Genomic DNA, 17976 nt, shown 5'->3' with positions numbered 1-17976 from the left:
AATAATCAATCTCCTGTGAACCTAATCTGACCTCAGGTTTTGCTTTGTGTTGACTATTCTAGGCATCAGCTTCACAGAGTGGAAGTTTCACTATGGGGTTATAATATGTTTCTCAACTTTAGAGGTTCTTTGACCCAGTGTATCACTTTATCCAGAGATGAGCGGATTCAGGGATTGGTACTAAACACCCACAAGACTGACTTACACATTTAAGAATTGGAGTCTCAGGATAGCCAGTATTGGAAGGAGTTACTTGGAGATTTCCTAGTTGATAAGTCCACGTAAGAATACACATTTCAGGTCACAGAGCTGCTTGATGCCCTTTTAGTACCGTGGGAATTACATGAATGTTTATGTCAAGTTAGGGTCGACATAACTGGATCAATTACTCTTTTAATCTAGGGATTTTTCTGTGTTTGGATGAAATATCACGGATAATTAATTAGATTGCTACATGTCCTCTGTAATGCCCAAGCCAGAATAACTAATTGTTCCCTGTACTTCTTTTCTCACAATTTTTTCTCTTTTTAAGAGGGGAGATGTCTTTCTACCTTCTGGAAACCTGAATTTATTAGTTTTCTAGATCCCGTCAGGAAAACCAGGGTACTGTGGTCGGGGAAGAAGAGGGTATAGTCAAACTATTATAAAGCCTCTAAAGAATAAGTGTTTGTGGGGCACCTCGGTGGCTTAGTCGGCTGAGCGTCCAACTTCGGCTCAGGGCACGATCTCGCGGCTCCTGAGTTCAAGCCCCTGTGCTGACAGCTCGGAGCCTGGAACCTGCTTCGGATTCTGTGTCTCCCTGTCTCTCTGCCCCTCCCCTGCTCATGCTCTGTCTCTCTCTCTGTCTCAAAAATATATAAAACATTAAAAAAAATAAAAATAAGTATTTGTGGCGAATACATACTTGGGTTTTCTTCAGTTATATTGACATTTTAGAAGAAATTACTAGTTCACTTTAGAAGGGAGATGTGTTGTCATATTTATTGTCCGGGTCAATTTTCCCCTGTCTTATATTTTCAGGGAGGAAATAATGCCGGCCATACAGTTGTTGTAGATTCTGTGGAATATGATTTTCATCTTTTACCCAGTGGAATAATTAATCCCAATGTTACCGCATTCATTGGTGAGTGTATAAACTGAACCGTTTGGGTTTTTTTTCCCTCAATTGATAATGGTGTTCATTTTTCGTTATCCAAGCTGATTTCATCTCTCACTGCTCAAATAATCACTGGTCCCTTATTAATCTTGACCTTGGTACCTTCTGGAATATACCTAACTCTGGCTATTTTACAACTGTGTCTTTTAGCACTAACACTTTTTGGAATAACTTGCATTTAACTGTGGCCATTGGCAATCTTAAATTTATAAAGTAGTATTAGATCATCAAATCAGCTTTCCAAACACTGATGCACAGTGAGAAATATAGGAGGTGTTTCACGGATTGATGCTGAACCCTTATAATGTGATGCGATCTAAAGTTTTTTGGCCTAGTTTTTTATCTTTAAAAATGCTAATCACAACGCGCTAAATTGATTTTATGGCCACTAATAGGGTGCGATTCCCCAATTTTAAAGGCATTGACTTAGCATCATTGTAACCTGGTTCAGTTTGCCTAGACCGACCTAACTAGGTTCTTTCAGAATAAGTTTCACTTTGTTTCAAAGAAATTTCAAATTATTTTGAATGTTAATTTTAGTGTTTTATACTCTATGTGTATTTACATTACACTACTGTTAAAAACTTGGAATCATTTCTGTGGTAACTCCCTGAGAAATCAGATATTGTTTATTAAGTCCTTCATTTATCTGCTATTCTAGATGAGAGTTATCATAGATGTCTGTATTTTAATATCATTATGTATATCTGTATTATAAGTATAAATATTTAAGGTTGGTCTTTTTTTTTTTTTTTTGCTTTCCTTTAGGAAATGGTGTGGTAATTCATCTACCTGGATTATTTGAGGAAGCAGAGAAAAATGTTCAAAAAGGAAAAGGTATGAAAGCCTGACTGCTTTGCCTGGTAACTGGTTTGTTTATTGTAAAGTTTGTTGAAAAATCTCACACCGGGCAAAACATTTTGTCTTATGCTTTAAATTTTTTTTTTCAACGTTTATTTATTTTTGGGACAGAGAGAGACAGAGCACGAACGGGGGAGGGGCAGAGAGAGAGGGAGACACAGAATCGGAAACAGGCTCCAGGCTCTGAGCCATCAGCCCAGAGCCTGATGCGGGGCTCGAACTCACGGACCGCAAGATCGTGACCTGGCTGAAGTCGGACGCTTAACCGACTGCGCCACCCAGGCGCCCCTTAAATTTTTTTTTTAATGTTTATTTATTTTTGAGAGAGACAGAGCACGAGTGGGGCAGAGACAGAGGAAGACACAGAATTTGAAGCAGGCTCCAGGCTCTGAGCAGAGCCTGACGCGGGGCTTGAACTCACAGATGGTGAGATCATGACCTGAGCCGAAGTCGGATGCTTACCGACCGAGCCACCCAGGCTCCCTTGTCTTATACTTTAAAATTGCAGGTTGTTGTAGGACAAATGTTTTCAATGTCGGTTACATTTTATTCAGTATGATCAGTATTGTAAACAGAAGACAAACAGAATAAGGTAATTGTGTAAGCCCTGATTTCTTGACACCCAGGTCATCCATAGAGTTTCTCCTCAGGCTTCTGGAATCACTGTCCGTTCGCTGGTGGAGAAACTCCAGAGATTCATCATCCCCACCTCCCAAACCAAACGTTAGCTTGTGGGAGTCAGGAAACCAGTGAGGTCCCCTTTGCACACAGTCAGTCAGTGTCGTTCCCATGGGTTGTATAACCCTGGGATAAAACAGGGTTGTTTCTGTCCCTCCCTCCACATGAGGGAGATGCATTTTCTATGACATGATTCACTCCCATCTCCTTAAGAACAATTTTTTTAAAGCCTTAATTTCCTGCCTTTGCTAATCTCTTTGGGATTTGTGGAAGTCTGTTTACATTCAGTTTGGCTGCCTTGCTGGGCTTTGAGGGGCACTTGGCAACACAAATAATAAATACGCAGTTGAGGAAAAGCACTGTTTGCCCTTAGCCTGGCTCGTTGGAAATACTCAATTCGATTTCGCTGTTCAAGTTTAAAAGTAGCAATCCAACCTCAAGTGTTCCTGACAGTTTGATGTGATGTCACAGAATCCTGGCTGCCTGCGGCTCTCATCCCTCTTGGCTTCCCTGCATTTTTACCTACATGGTGCTGTCTCCTTTTAAATTCTTTAACCTTTTAAAAATTTTTAAACGTTTATTTATTTTTGAGAAAGAGAGACAGAGCACGAGCAGGGGAGGAGCAGAAAGAGAGGCAGACACAGAATCCGAAGCAGGCTCCAGGATCCGAGCTGTCGGCACAGAGCCTGATGCGGGGCTTGAACCCACGAACCGTGAGATCATGACCTGAGCTGAAGTCAGACGCTTGAGCCACCCAGGCGCCTCTAATCCCACTTTTTATAATTGTCTTTTGGGAAAGGGTGCCATTCCCCAAATTAACTCCCTTTTCTTAAAATTCTTCTCCTGCTCTGCAGTAAATTCCCCCTCCCCTGCCTGTAACAAAAATGACATTTCCCCACCATTTGCTTTTGGATTCTTAGAAGTATTTTATGTGGCTCCGGCTGGCTTGAGTTTGAAGCGTTTTAGAGTTAAACATTTAAAAAGATAGAATTTGTGCATGAGTGTATATATAATGAATGACTGGTCAGAACATTCCTGTTAAATATGTATCCTGTACAGAAGACAAGATGTGTTAGTGATTACTTCCGTGAAAAACACTTGTATCCCTAAAGAAATTAAGGTTTAAAAATTATACAAAGTGTTCAGTTAACCGTATCTTTTTTCTCCTTCCCTCTAGGTCTGGAAGGCTGGGAAAAAAGGCTTATCATATCTGACAGAGCTCACATTGGTAAGGGGCATAACATGCATTTTTTTTATAACTGCCTTATTCTCAGAAAGTTATCACTAACTTCTGAGGAATTAGCTAAACTAATGAATAACATAAGCAGCACGTTTCATGAGAAACGTCTCTAATTCTGTTATAAAATAAAGCATATTAGGGACACCCGGCTGGCTCAGTTGGTGAAGCATCTGAGTCTTGATCTCAGCTCAGGTGTTGATCTCAGGGTGGGGAGTTCTGGCCCCGCGTTGGGCTCTGTGCTGAGTGTGAAGCCTACTTAAAAAAAAATAAAATAAAAGATATAATAAACCATATCAGATATGAAGAGCATTTATTTGCACATTAATACTCATGTAAAAAGCAGGTCTTCTATCTGGAAAAAATCTTGAGAGTGACTCTTTGTGTCTAAAATGTACCCATGTGGCTTTTTCAGTGGTTCAGACTTTATTCAGTGTAGCCTCCTTATCCGTTGTTAGAACAAACTGGATTCTCAAATTAACTTCAAGCAGCACCAAGAAGTTTGAAGTTTGTCTCCTTGTTCCTGTCCTACCTTTGAAGGGATAGAATTGTTAATTATCAGTCACATGGTTTTGAGACACTAACCAGGAAAGAGAGAGAACTGACCGATGCAAGCTCTTAAGTTGCATTTTTAAAAAAACTTTTTTCTTATGTTTTTTATATTTGGGAGACAGGCAGAGAGCGAGTAGGGGAGGGGCAGAGAGACAGAGACAGAATCTGAAGCAGGCTCCAGACTCCGAGCTGTCAGCACAGAGCCTGACGTGGGGGCTCACGACCTGAGCCGAAGTCAGACACACCGTCTGAGCCACCCAGGCGCCCCGTAAGTTGTATTTAAATACAAAGGGCTCCTGAGGCAAGAGCTGCTCTAGTTTTAGCCTTGACCTCCATGTAAGAGCAGCCCCATCAAGTTTCTTAAGTATCAGCCAAGTAGCAGTGCCTCCAAATTACCAGCAGAGGCTGAAGCCTATGGCTAAACCTCAGTAATCCATTCAAATAATTTCTCTGAAGTGAACTGTGCTGGACTGACATACTCTGGGGGTTTAATCTGCTCACTTCTAGCTTCTTTTCAAGCTTATTAGATCATTGACGTAGACCTTTCTTTTCTAATATAAGCATTTAAAGCTGCGTATGAGTCTCATACTACTTGAGCTACATTCCACAAATACTGACATTTTGTACGCTTATTTCCATTCATTTGAAAATACTTTTTGGTGATTTCTTTTTGACCCACGAGTTATTGAGAAATACGTTTACATTTGTAAATATTGGATGCTTTTTCTGATTTCCCTTATTTATTCCTGACTTTGTTATAGACAGACAATATGCTCTGCGTGTGATCTCATCCGTTTTCAATTTGTCGAGACTTGTGTTATGGCCTGGCATAGGGCCTCTTTTGGTTAGTGTTCGACATGCCCTAAGAATATGTGTTCTATTGAGAGTGGCGTGTCCCCTAAGTGTCAGTTAAAGGGTGTTCACGTCTTCTGTGTCCTCGCTGGTATTCTGTCTCCTTGCTGTCAGTCACTTAGAGGCATGCTGAAACCTCCAGCAGTAACTGGAATCGTCTGTCTTTTCACCTCTTGTCAGTTTCTGCTTTGTGTGCTTTGGGTGGTGTGTCTATTTAAACTTCTGTTTTGGTGGATTAACTTTGATCGTGATGAGATGTCCTCATGTACGTTGGTATACACAGGAATGTGCCGCGGTAATATTCCTTACTCTTAAGAACCAGCACACCTTTCTTAAGATCAGCGTTTGCTGGAGGTATCTTTTTCAATCTAATCATCCTTAGCTTATCTGTATCTATATTTGCAGGGCATTTATTATACACAAAATATAGTTGGTCTTGCTTTTTATTCATTGTGACAATGTCCCCTTTAACTGGAGTATTTAGATCATTTATTTCTAAATATAGTTAATTAACATTATGGCTGAATTTATATCTGCTTTTTGTTTTCTATTCCTGCCATTGTCTTTTTTCCTCCTTTTCCTGATTTCTTTTAGATTTAGTATTTTAAATATTATCTGCACTATTTATTGATTGATTAATTATACCTCCTGTTTTGTGAATTTTGGTAGCTCTGGGATTTATAATATGCATCTTTAAAATTTTTAATGTTTTTATTTATTTTTGAGAGGGGGGAAGGGCAGAGAGAGAGAGGGAGACACAGAATGTGAAGCAGACGCCAGGCTCTGAGCTGTCAGCACAGAGCCTGATGCAGGGCTTGAACTCACGAGTGGTGAGATCATGACCTGAGCCGAAGTTGGATGCTTAACCAACTGAGCCACCCAGGTGCCCCTATAATATGCATCTTTAATCATCTACTTAACATGATACAATATTTAATCCAAGATTTTTACAAGGCAATGTTTCTTTTTTTTTTTTATTTTTTATTTTTTTAACATTTATTTACTTTTGAGACAGAGAGCATGAATGGGGGAGGGTCAGACAGAGAGAGGGAGACACAGAATCTGAAACAGGCTCCAGGCTCTGAGCTGTCAGCACAAAGCCTGACGCAGGGCTCGAACTCACGAACTGCAAGATCATGACCTGAGCCGAAGTCGGACGCTTAACCGACTGAGCCACCCAGACGCCCTCTATACCCCTTATCCAGTCCCTTGTGTTATTACTGTCCTACATTTCATGTCTACATTGTTATAAACTCTACATTGCATTCTTAAATTTTTGCTTTAAACAGCTAATTTTCTTTTAAAGAAATTTTTAAATGAGTCCGTTGTTGGCCAGTTCTTTACATTAGCATACTTAAGCAAGCATGCAGGGAACCATTACATTATAATTGCGACCTGTCGCATTGAAACTCCAAACAAAATTTGTAATGTAAGAGATACTTACCGATGGAAACAGATCTGAGAAATGGCCGAGACTTTAAATTTCTTTAAACATTTGAAATCTAGGTTAGTTGGTGTCTGTCCTTTGATTCAGCAACTATCTATTGAATGGCTACTCTGTGCCAGGTGTAGTGTTGGGCACTGAGGATTCAGCAGTAGAAAAAATGGAGCGTGTGGTATAGTAGGGCAGACAGATGACAAACAAGATAAATCTGTAACAAACGCACCATGGCATGTAGTGATGCGGTCTGAGGAGGGGGGAGCCACCTGTCGCATCTGGTAGTTTGGAGAAGGTGGGTAGCAATCTATAATTTCCGATACAGTGGCTGGGGATGTGTCACTGCAAAGATGACCTTTGTGTCATCTCCTGAGTAAGTTCTAGAGACCTCCTGTGCAACACTGAGGCTGTAGATGACCGTGTTCTCTTGCGACTTAACAATCTCTTAAGAGGGTAGATCTCCTAGTAAGTGGCCACAACTAATAAAACCCCCAAAACAACTTAGAAGAGCAGCAAGCAACGTGGGTATTACAGATCCTGAAGCTCACGTGGGCACATTAATACAGTGTGACATTAATGGTGTTAATAAAACTTAACTATAATAATAAAAGATGGTGTTGTTAAAACTTATCTACTGAAAGTGCATAATTATCTTTTATTTTAAAAATTAGACTGAGTCCCCAAGGCAGCATGCTTTGTTTTCCTTATCTAGGCTGTGGACAATGGAAGACGTGTTCAAAGCAACCTCACACGAAGAGTGTTCTTTCAAAAACTGTTAGTGGGGGTACTAAGGCTCTGTGCCACGATGAGGCTCTATGAAAGTAATTACTCTGAGTTCACTAATAGCTCCCCGGGGCCTGGAAAAACCTAAGGAAACATTAGCTTAGTGGCAAGGTACTAAATTAATTTCTAAGAAATATGGTTTGCCTGCTTTCCATCAACCATTTATTTGTGGTTTGCAAGTTGCCACTGTAACTTATTTGGGCATAGAAAATGCAGCAGATACTTAAATGCAAAATGTTTTTTTATTCAAAAGAAATAGCTCACTCCAACGTCTCGCTTTGGCAAAGTCTGAGTTTTAATGAAACAGCTTCTTAAGAACTGTTCGGGCTCCTGTAAAGTAAATAAGAATGGTTATTAGCTGTACATGGTAATAAACTAATCCCTATAGTATACAATAGCTATTGTTAGAAATAAGTAACCATTTTAACATATCACACACAACAGCAAAATGCACAAAAAGTGTACACATATTCTACCCCTTTAATCAGTGTCTACCTTGTTAAACAGAACCTTTCTAGTGCCCGAAAAAGCTACTTTGCTACCCAAGCATGTAAAAGACCGATACACTGACAGCTGTAAGACATTGATGAAAGAAAGCAGATGCGAGTAAATGGAAAGATGCTCTGTGCTCGGGGATTGGAAGAACCCGTTTTGTGAAAATGTCCGTCCTACCCAAAGCAATCTATACATTCAGTGCAATCCCTATCATATTTTTCACAGAAATAGAAGAAACAGTCCTAAAACTCTTCTAGAACTACAAGAACCAGAATAGTCCAAGCATCCTGTACATACAAATGTTGAATCTTTATGTTGTACGCCTGGCAGTAGTGTTCTAGGTCAATATATTTCAGTCAAACAAGTAAACAAAATCACTCTAATGACCTTTCCCAGTCCTTATCTACTCCATCTCACCAAGGGAGACCGCTATTCTGTCACTTATAGATTGGTTTTGTCGTCGTTGTTGTTTGAACTCGATACAGATTACACATTTAATCTGTTGCGTCTGATTTCCACTCAACAGGGTGCCCATGAGATTCATCCTTATTGTTCAATGAAGCAATATTTTAAATTTTTTTTTTTTCAACGTTTATTTTTGCGACAGAGAGAGACAGAGCATGAACGGGGGAGGGGCAGAGAGAGAGGGAGACACAGAATCGGAAACAGGCTCCAGGCTCTGAGCCATCAGCCCAGAGCCTGACGCGGGGCTCGAACTCACGGACCGCGAGATCGTGACCTGGCTGAAGTTGGACGCTTAACCGACTGCGCCACCCAGGCGCCCCAATGAAGCAATATTTTATACTTTTCTCATTGCTGAATAGTATCCCATTGTATGAAAATGCCACAGTTTATCCATTTTCCCATTAATGAGGCTTTGACTCATTTCTAGTATTGAGTTACTGCAAATAATATTGCTCTGAACATTCCCATAGATACCTTTTGGTGTGCAATATGGCAGTGTAGTTTAAGGATGTTGTTGCTACCTGCTTCTGTGGCACAAAGACGCATCGTGATTTACAGAGTAATTTTATGTCACACAATAAAAAATTAGTCTCTGTGTTGTAATCACCTAGTGTAAGAGGTGTCAGAACTCCTGTTCTAGACCACTGGGGAAATCTGTTAACCATACAGTTGGGAAGAGGACTGCCTTGACAATTTTGTAGCCTCTCAAAAGAGGGAATTAGGGCAGAGGGGGTTGTAGGGGGTAGGGTCAATCAGAGGGTGGATTAAGGTCAGGTTTCCTCGAATTTTTCTAGTTTCAACATCTATAACTACAACAGAAGCCTTCTGATACCACCAGATCTTTTAGCTAAGCCACCACTGCTTTCTAGGAAACTTAATGTCAGTCGTTCTGTGTAAAATGTAAACATTTCAACTTATTTATATGGAAGCAATCACAATCATTAGGGAAAAGAAGCCAGGGTTTAATGTATGAAAAATTATTAAATTGGACGCTGCAAGTGGGTGAATTTTATGGTACCTAAATTATATTCCTGTCTGGCTTTTTGGAAACAAAAGAAGCCTTGGTTAAAAGTTGTAAGACAAAATTCTAGGCCCACCTGTTCCATCAAGTAGCTATTCAGTCGGTAAATATTTGAGAACTTGTAGGCACAGGAAATCAGCTGGTAAGAGACTTCCTAAAGTACTGGTGGGGCGTGAGTTTGTGAGTGCACGCGCAGGCACAGGAAGAGCCACATTCAGACACAAGTGTCTGCCTTGTAGCCATCAATGTGAAAGAATGCCCGTGTGACCCAAGGGCAGAAAGGGGACCAGAGCACGGAGCCAGAAGAGAGGCCACATAAAGGAGTTTTGTCTTTTTCTTTTGAGCAACAGAAAGCCATTGAGTTTTTAAAGGCAAGGGGATGGTGACATCATATTTTGTGTCTTGGAAAGACGGCTTTGCTGCCTTAAGAATTATGAATTCGAGATAATCTGAATTTCCAAGAGTGGAAATACACTCATTAGGAAGCCACGGTCTGGGGTGAGAGATGACGGAAGTTTGGGACTGGTGAGAGGGAGTGAGATGTCAAGATAACGCAGAGATGTCTGGAGGGTAGAACTTGAAGAAAAGAGGGTGTCCTAGTAAGTGAAGCTTCATAGGATTGTAGGGTAGGCCCCAAAATTACCCTCTTACTGACCAGTTTTAAAATAATGTAGTTTGCAATTAATAGGAATGAACGATTGGGCGTTATTTTCGTATTCATGTACCTGTTGGCGTCATAACTTCACTCCCACCATTATTGACGCTTTTTAAAAGCATGCATTTGATTCGTCGTGATGAAAGTAGGCCGAAGGCATTTGTAACTCAAGTAATTTAAAATGCAGTATGTTTTGCTCCTCCCACGTGATCTCTGTTTCAACGACTGTGACTTGGTGTTTCTCTCCTCAGTATTCGATTTTCATCAAGCAGCTGATGGTATCCAGGAGCAACAGAGACAAGAACAAGCCGGGAAAAAGTATGTGTTTTTGTTTTTGGTGCAGTTTAAGCAGATCCAGACCCTTATGTTCAAATCCTAGGCCAGAGGTTTAAGAAAAATTACTAGAATATGTTTGGATTTCAGAGGAAATCGATAGGATTGTGACGATAAACTTAGAGAAAATAGCACAAACAAAATAGTCGAAGTAACTCCATTCTTTGTAATGATCTGACCACAAGAAGTGCCTCTTTGTTGTCTAACTCAAAGCCCGTTTTGATTTATTTTTAAGCTTGGGTACCACAAAAAAGGGCATTGGCCCAGTTTATTCTTCCAAAGCTGCTCGGAGTGGACTGCGGATGTGTGATCTTGTTTCTGACTTCGAGGGCTTCTCTGAGAGGTAACTAACTTCTGTTTCAGAATGGAAAGAGCACATGGGATTTTGGGGATTGTTCATATCCAGGATGCAAATTGGTAAGATCAGTATTCTAGTTGAATAGTGGCGTTTGGCTCTTTTGTTTTGTTTGGAGTATTAAAGTTACTTTTTATTACTTAATTTCAAATTAACTTCATGAAAAGTAACATCTTGTTGGTATCCTAGCAGTACCCCAAGAAGGCAAAGCCAAAATTATATGTAGGGATTGGAGTTTGGTATAGTTGGCTGAGAAATAGATTCCAGGGGGGTGTGGCAGTACTGTGGTTGGGTTACCGCCCCCTAGAGCCTTGACCCCTCAGATTTTCAGTTCCAGAGACTCCCCCAGCCTAGACATAATTAGGCTCTTAGGTACTGGTGAACTATTTAATATTTAAGCTCACCTTAAAAAATAGAAATTGCCTCATGGATGCTTACTCTCTAGAAAAGTCTCCATGAGAAACCTAATAATCATCAAAGCTGTGTGGTGACTCAGTGACAGGGAGTTAATTGGTTGTGTCCAATGACAGGTGGCATCAAAGACCCGATGGCTGAATCCATTTTCAGGCAGCAGTTTGTGCCATCAGGGCACCTCCACTGAGATTACTGGAGACCAGTTGCTAAATTCTGCCTCTGTCTCTTTTTTTTTTTTTTTTTCAACGTTTATTTATTTCTGGGACAGAGAGAGACAGAGCATGAACGGGCGAGGGGCAGAGAGAGAGGGAGACACAGAATCGGAAACCGGCTCCAGGCTCTGAGCCATCAGCCCAGAGCCCGACGCGGGGCTCGAACTCACGGACCGTGAGATCGTGACCTGGTTGAAGTCGGACGCTTAACCGACTGCACCACCCAGGCGCCCCATGCCTCTGTCTCTTTAAAAAGCATTGTGTAGACTGTCTCCTTTTTTTTTTTGCACAGCGCAATATAATTTACACTGATTTAAGTCTACTGGTTGCAGATCTTAGGCCATCCCCTTCCCTCCACACACATCACCCTAATTATATGATTGGCATTCCTACATTTGAATTTAAAAATATTTTGAATGTGTCACTTACTCATATGACTGATCTCCTGTGTAGCTTTTATGTCTTAGAATGTAGCTTCAGTCCTGGATTGATTTGTTATGAAAACCACTTATCTACAGAAATCATTTGAATCAAGTGATCTATTCAGACTGGTTTTACGCAGAGCAAACATCTTGATTTATCCGTGTTTCTCAGGTTCAAAGTTCTGGCCAACCAGTACAAATCTATATACCCCACTTTGGAAATCGACATTGAAGGCGAATTACAAAAACTCAAGGTAATGCTTTCTGGCCCCTTTAATGTCCTTTTAAAAAAGTCATTTGCCAGATTGACATCTCAGATCATTCATTCGGGCTTTGTGTTAGGACCTGCAAACATAAGAATGAAGAGCATACAGTCTCTAATTTCCTTTGTGGAAATCGCATTGTGACTGGGAAGATGTACATTAAATGACTTTAATGAGTACCACACAGACTGTGTAACGTACCGGAAGTCAGGACTGGCATGGCAAATCACTGTCCTTTTTAAGTCTGAAAGCATAAGGCCTGCCGAAAAGGACAGGGCACGTTTGAGTCACTTGGCGTGATGTGGCTGAAATGAAATATTGGCAGGGTGGGGGTGGGCGGGAGGTCTTCTGGGGGTCTTCTGTCTAGCGATAACGATTTTAGCTTCTATCCTGGAGTTAAGGAAAAGCTATTGAGTAATTCTGAGCAGAAAAAAGACTCGATGTGGATTACGTAAAAAATAAAAATCCCTCCTAGCAATGTGGAGCAGAGATCAACAGAGGGACGGCCGGGGCTGTTGACTTTTAAAGCTGGCCAGCACGTTCCGGAAGGAGGGCCCCCGGGGCCGGTCTCTTTAGCACTGTTCTCTTACGAGACCAAGGTGATTGGCAAACGTTGGGCCCACATTTGGCAACCGTTAGGTGTCAGGTGCCCGAGTTAGTAGACGAGTCTCCTGCCTTCTCCACCTTCCATTCCTCCCTGGTCTTTGGTGAGTTTCAAGCTGCTTCCCGTGTATCTGATTATTACTCCTTCTCTTCTGTAAATCGGTATGAACATCAATTCCAGAACTGAATAGGAATTTACAAACTCCTATGTTATTCTAGAATGATTATAGACTTTAGGCCTATCTACTCACTAAATTCCTTAAAAAAAAAAAAAAAGAAAAAAAAACCTCCAAGGAAGATTCTAAATGCTGAGTATTTAGACTTCAGTGTATTGCTCATTGCTTAGGATACACTGCCATTGTTTTTCGTTCTATCATGCGGCAAATATTTTAAATTTATTGCTAGCAACTTGGAAATATTTCTGTGCTAAAGTATGGTTATGGCTTTTCAGTTCCATTTTATGCATGTTTCATGTGAAGTAGATGAATAATAATGAACAGAATTGGGTAAGAAGATTCTTAATAGGTGCTATTTGTTGAACCAGCACTTGAAGGAATAAGGGACATGATGAACGGTATGGTCACTTCAGGCCTAAAAAAAGGACTAACACAGGAATAAGCAGGAGACCACAGCCATGGTGGGGGACCATACTTTGATCAGTTGGTGTAACACATTCTGGTGACTTCACAAGTGGATCTTGGAATTTCCATACTAGTCTGGCTAAATGTTGAAACATAGTTGAAACTAGGGGTTTGCTTCCTTATTTGTTTTTGAGAGGCGGGGAGAGGGCATGGGCACATGTGCACTCATGCGAGAGGGGGAGGGGCAGGAGGAGAGGGAGACAGAGAATCTTAAGCAGACTCCATGACCATCTCGGAGCCCGATGTTGGGCTGATCTCACGACTGTGAGATCATGACCTGAGCCAAAATCAAGAGTCAGACACTTAACTGACTGAGCCACCTACGTGCCCCGAAACTAGGTTTTATTGTATTTGTACCTTAGGCCTTGAGGGGACTCTTGTTTATATGACGTTTTTAATTGAATTCTAAAATTAAGCAGGATTATTAATGCTTTTAATATGTTTTGTGAAAATTTTTTAATGCTCGTGTGTAAAATAGTATTTGATATTACCTACTAGTAATACTGCTGAGCTATTGCTATAATGGAATACAATGGCAAAAGAGTGTTAACAATCAGTTGTCAATATTTGCATGACACTGGTGACCCGCACCAACATTTTGACAGTCACCCTGATGCAAGTTGCAAAACTCATGGTTACAAACGGATTGTAAATGTAGCTTTTTCAAGACCTCACCCGACGCAAAAGCACAATGTAATATACCCGGTTCTTTTCATTTTCCTGCAAGCTGGTTTGTGAAGAATGAGTCTTGGCCACGAGGAAGGTTGTCATCAGAACTTGCAGTAAGGTTAATGTGGAAGGGTCTCTTTTCTGGTTCTGGAGAATCAGGACGAGAGACCAAAGCTAGTCCAAATGTCCAGTAGACTGAGTACCATCACCAGCCCCTCCTGTTTTGCGTTAGTTAAGTCTTACCTGTCTTAGAGTCAGGTAAGTTTTACTTGTACTGATCATGTTGTACATTTATTAGTACACACTGGAATTGGATTTTGTCTTTGCCTGTAGGGTTACATGGAAAGGATTAAACCAATGGTGAGAGATGGAGTTTACTTCCTCTATGAGGCCCTACATGGACCACCAAAGAAAATCTTGGTAGAAGGTGCGAATGCAGCCCTACTAGATATTGATTTTGGTGAGTGAGCTATGACTTCATGGGGGCTTAACTGAGCCCTAAAGTACTTAGGATATAAATAATTAACGTTCCCGTACAGGATTTTTTTTTTTAACTTTTAAAAAACTTTTATTTAAATTCTGGTTAGCATACAGTGTAATGTTAGTTTCAGGTGTACAATATAGTGATTCAGTAATTCTGTACATTACTCAGTGCTCACCACAAGTACACTTCTTTTTTTTTTATTATAATTTTATTTAATGTCTCCAACATTCAATTTGAGTTTTTTTTAATTTTTTTTATTTTTTAAAATTTATATCCAAATTAGTTAGCATATAGTGCAGCAATGATTTCAGGAGTAGATTCCTTAGTGCCCCTGACCCATTTAGCCCATCCCCCCTCCCACAACCCCTCCCGTAACCCTCTGTTTGTTCTTCCATATTTATGAGTCGCTTCTGTTTTGTCCCCCTCCCTGTTTTTATATTATTTTTGTTTCCCTTATGTTCATCTGTTTTGTCTCTTAAAGTCCTCATATGAGTGAAGTCATGATTTTTGTCTTTCTCTGACTGATTAATTTCACTTAGCATAATACCCTCCAGTTCCATCCACGTAGTTGCAAATGGCAAGATTTCATTCATTTTGATTGCTGAGTAATACTCCATTGTATATATATACCGCATCTTCTTTATCCATTCATCCATCGATGGACATTTAGCTATTGTTGATAGTGCTGCTATAAACACAGGGAGTGCATGTGTCCCTTTAAAACAGCACACCTGTATCCCATGGATAAATGCCGAGTAGTGCAATTGCTGGGTCGTAGGGTAGTTCTAGTTTTAATTTTTTGAGGAAACTCCAGACTGTCTTCCAGAGTGGCTGTACCAGCTTACATTCCCAGCCTTACAGGATTTTAAAGCCAGGCTTGTATATTCAGGAATGATGGAAGTTTGCCATCTGCCACTCATCTGTTTTTTGAAAAGAATGTTGTGGAAAATATAATACATGTGTTAAGTTTTGTAGTTTATGAGAAAAATGAAATCACCGTTTGGGTCAGTGGGTTCGGGATTCTGTAAACTGATTTTCATTGTTTGGTTCATGCTCCATTTGATGATGAGAGGAATCCTATGGAAGGATCTTTACTTTTAATTCAGCCTGTCTTTAAATATCAAGAATAAACCCTGTCCTTAAACATGTCCACTCTAAGGTCTGTGGAAATCTGTTTAACATCTTGGGTGTGAGATTCTGAGCACATTAGGGTATTTCTTCCATCTTCGAAAAGTGGACGAGTCAATACTGTCCAGCTACTGCCCTATCAGGTTGTTGGCCTCTGCCTGAGCCTGATCCCTCAGGATAAGTCTGATTGTTCTCAGCTCTCACTGACCTTTCATCAGCTTTTGACTCCCAAGTAAACCAATTAAAAAGTGTATTTCTATTACAGTAGATAATGGATTTTTGACTGCTTAATATGTCTGTGCAGTCTGGGAAGAAAGCAGAGTGTCTGATTAGCTTAGTGGATAGTTTAAGTGGGGATCCAGGATCTTTGGGGCTGGGGGAGTACACCCCTCTTAGCTTCCCTTGTCATTTTGGGGATTCTTCCCTGAACAGAAATCAGAAGGAAGGGTAATGAAGACCACAGACTTTCATGGTGTACTGGTGTCACTCTGGGTTGCTGATGTGTCTTAAAAATTTGTATCAAGGGAGTAAGACAAACTTGTTTTCAAATTAACAGAAGAGTATTAAAAGTACGTAGATTGTAAGTCTACATAGTGGAAGAACACCAGGGTTTTGGCATCACGTCATCTAGCAGGCTTTGGCGAGCACCCACCGAGCAGAGCTGAGTATGCGTGCACACGCCCACAGAGCCTCTCCAGTGCCCACACCTGCCAGTTCTAACCGCCCGTGTTGTTACCTCGTTACGGACAGAAAGGATCGAGAGGAAAACACTGAGCTTTTGAGGGGACAGTTCTAGTCAAGTCTGTCCACTACCTGGAATATACTCAAATGTGGATTTTTCATTATAATTCTATTTCCGAGTAACGTATGCCCATGTGTGTATAGTTTAATATTTGTTTCTCTTTTTAGGAACTTATCCTTTTGTGACCTCTTCAAACTGTACGGTTGGAGGTGTCTGTACCGGGCTGGGGATGCCCCCTCAAAATGTCGGAGAAGTATATGGGGTCGTGAAAGCCTACACAACTCGAGTTGGCATCGGGGCCTTTCCTACAGAGCAGGACAATGTAAGCCCGTTTTCAGTTGATCTAATTCCAAAAATATTGTTGTTGGGTTTTTTTTTTTAATGTTTGTTTATTTATTTATATTTGAGAGAGAGAGAGAGAGAGAGAGAGAGAGAGAGAGAGAGAGAGAACAAGTGGGGGAGGGGCAGAGAGAGAGGGAGACACAGAATCCAAAGCAGGCTCCAGGCTCTGAGCTGTCAGCCCAGAGCCCGATGCGGGGCTCAAATCCACGAATTATGAGACCATGACCTGAGACGAAGTCAGATGCTTAACCGACTGATCCACCCAGGTGCCCCTGAAAAACTTCTGGGGGCTCCTGGGTGACTCAGTCAGTTGAACGTCCAACTCTTGATTTTGGCTCAGTTCATGGTCCCAGAGTTGTTGGATTGAGCCCTATGTCCACAGAGTGTGGAACCTACTTGGGATTCTCTCTCTCTCCCTCCCTCTCTCTCCCTCTCCCTCTCCCTCCCTCTCTCTCCTTCTTTCTCCCCTCTGCCCCTCCCCTGCTCTCTCTCTTTCAAAGAAAAAATAGTTAAATAAAAAATATAAACTTCTGTTCCCCCCCCTCCCCCCTTAACAAATTCTTACCTTCCTGTGCACTTCAGTGAAGTAGCAGCAGGTTGGCAACAAAAGAGAAGTGTTAGAGGGCACTTAAAGGTACTTGTGGATTATGGGCACCTGGGTGGCTCAGTCGGTTAAGCGTCCGACTTCAAGCTCAGATCGTGATCTCACCGCTCATGGGTTCGAGCCCTGTGTCAGGCTCTGTGCTGACAGCTCGGAGCCTGGAGCCCACTTCAGATTCTGTGTCTCCCTCTCTCTCTGCCCTTCCCCCACTCATGGTCTGTCTCTTTCTCTCAAAAATGAATAAATGTTAAAAGGGTGCTTGTAGGTGCAAGGCTACGAGAAGGTGGGTACACGAGGGAGATTAAGGTGGTGGAGGAGGAAGAGGTGGTTAAAAATAACGGCTGCCTTGCACTAGGAGCCTGTCAGGAACCAGGGCTGAGGAGAGTGACCTCCAGACCTGGGCTAACCTTCGCCAACACTCAGTGGTGGCGATGGCGGGCCAGGCACTGTTGAAGTGTTGTATACTCGGGAGCTCTGTGGACCTCACAACAGCTCAGGGAGCTGGGTGGTGTCACCAACCCCTCCCCCCCCCCGCCCCCCGCTTCTACGCATGAGGAAACTGAGGCACGGAGAG

General features: G+C 41.5%; 1 protein-coding gene across 5 annotated transcripts in view; it reads left to right on the top strand.

The window, feature by feature from the left end:
• Positions 1–17976, top strand: part of ADSS2 (adenylosuccinate synthase 2) — a 49233-nt gene that overhangs the window by 11494 nt on the left and 19763 nt on the right. For all 5 annotated transcript variants that reach the window (XR_015246223.1, XR_015246222.1, XM_086694175.1 and 2 more), the window contains exons 2-9: positions 1021–1123; positions 1925–1993; positions 3873–3923; positions 10445–10511; positions 10762–10869; positions 12102–12183; positions 14439–14565; positions 16627–16781. Coding sequence is in view for 3 of the 5 variants with exons in the window: in XM_086694175.1 (XP_086550301.1) it covers positions 1021–1123; positions 1925–1993; positions 3873–3923; positions 10445–10511; positions 10762–10869; positions 12102–12183; positions 14439–14565; positions 16627–16781 (762 nt within the window). In the remaining 2 variants the exon portion in view is untranslated. The remainder of the gene's footprint in view (positions 1–1020; positions 1124–1924; positions 1994–3872; positions 3924–10444; positions 10512–10761; positions 10870–12101; positions 12184–14438; positions 14566–16626; positions 16782–17976) is intronic.

The sequence above is a fragment of the Puma concolor genome, chromosome E4 (genome assembly GCF_028749965.1).
Source record: "Puma concolor isolate L17-30 chromosome E4, mPumCon1.1.hap2, whole genome shotgun sequence".
NCBI classification, from domain to species: domain Eukaryota; kingdom Metazoa; phylum Chordata; class Mammalia; order Carnivora; family Felidae; genus Puma; species Puma concolor.
This window is presented reverse-complemented; position numbering and strand designations above follow the sequence as displayed.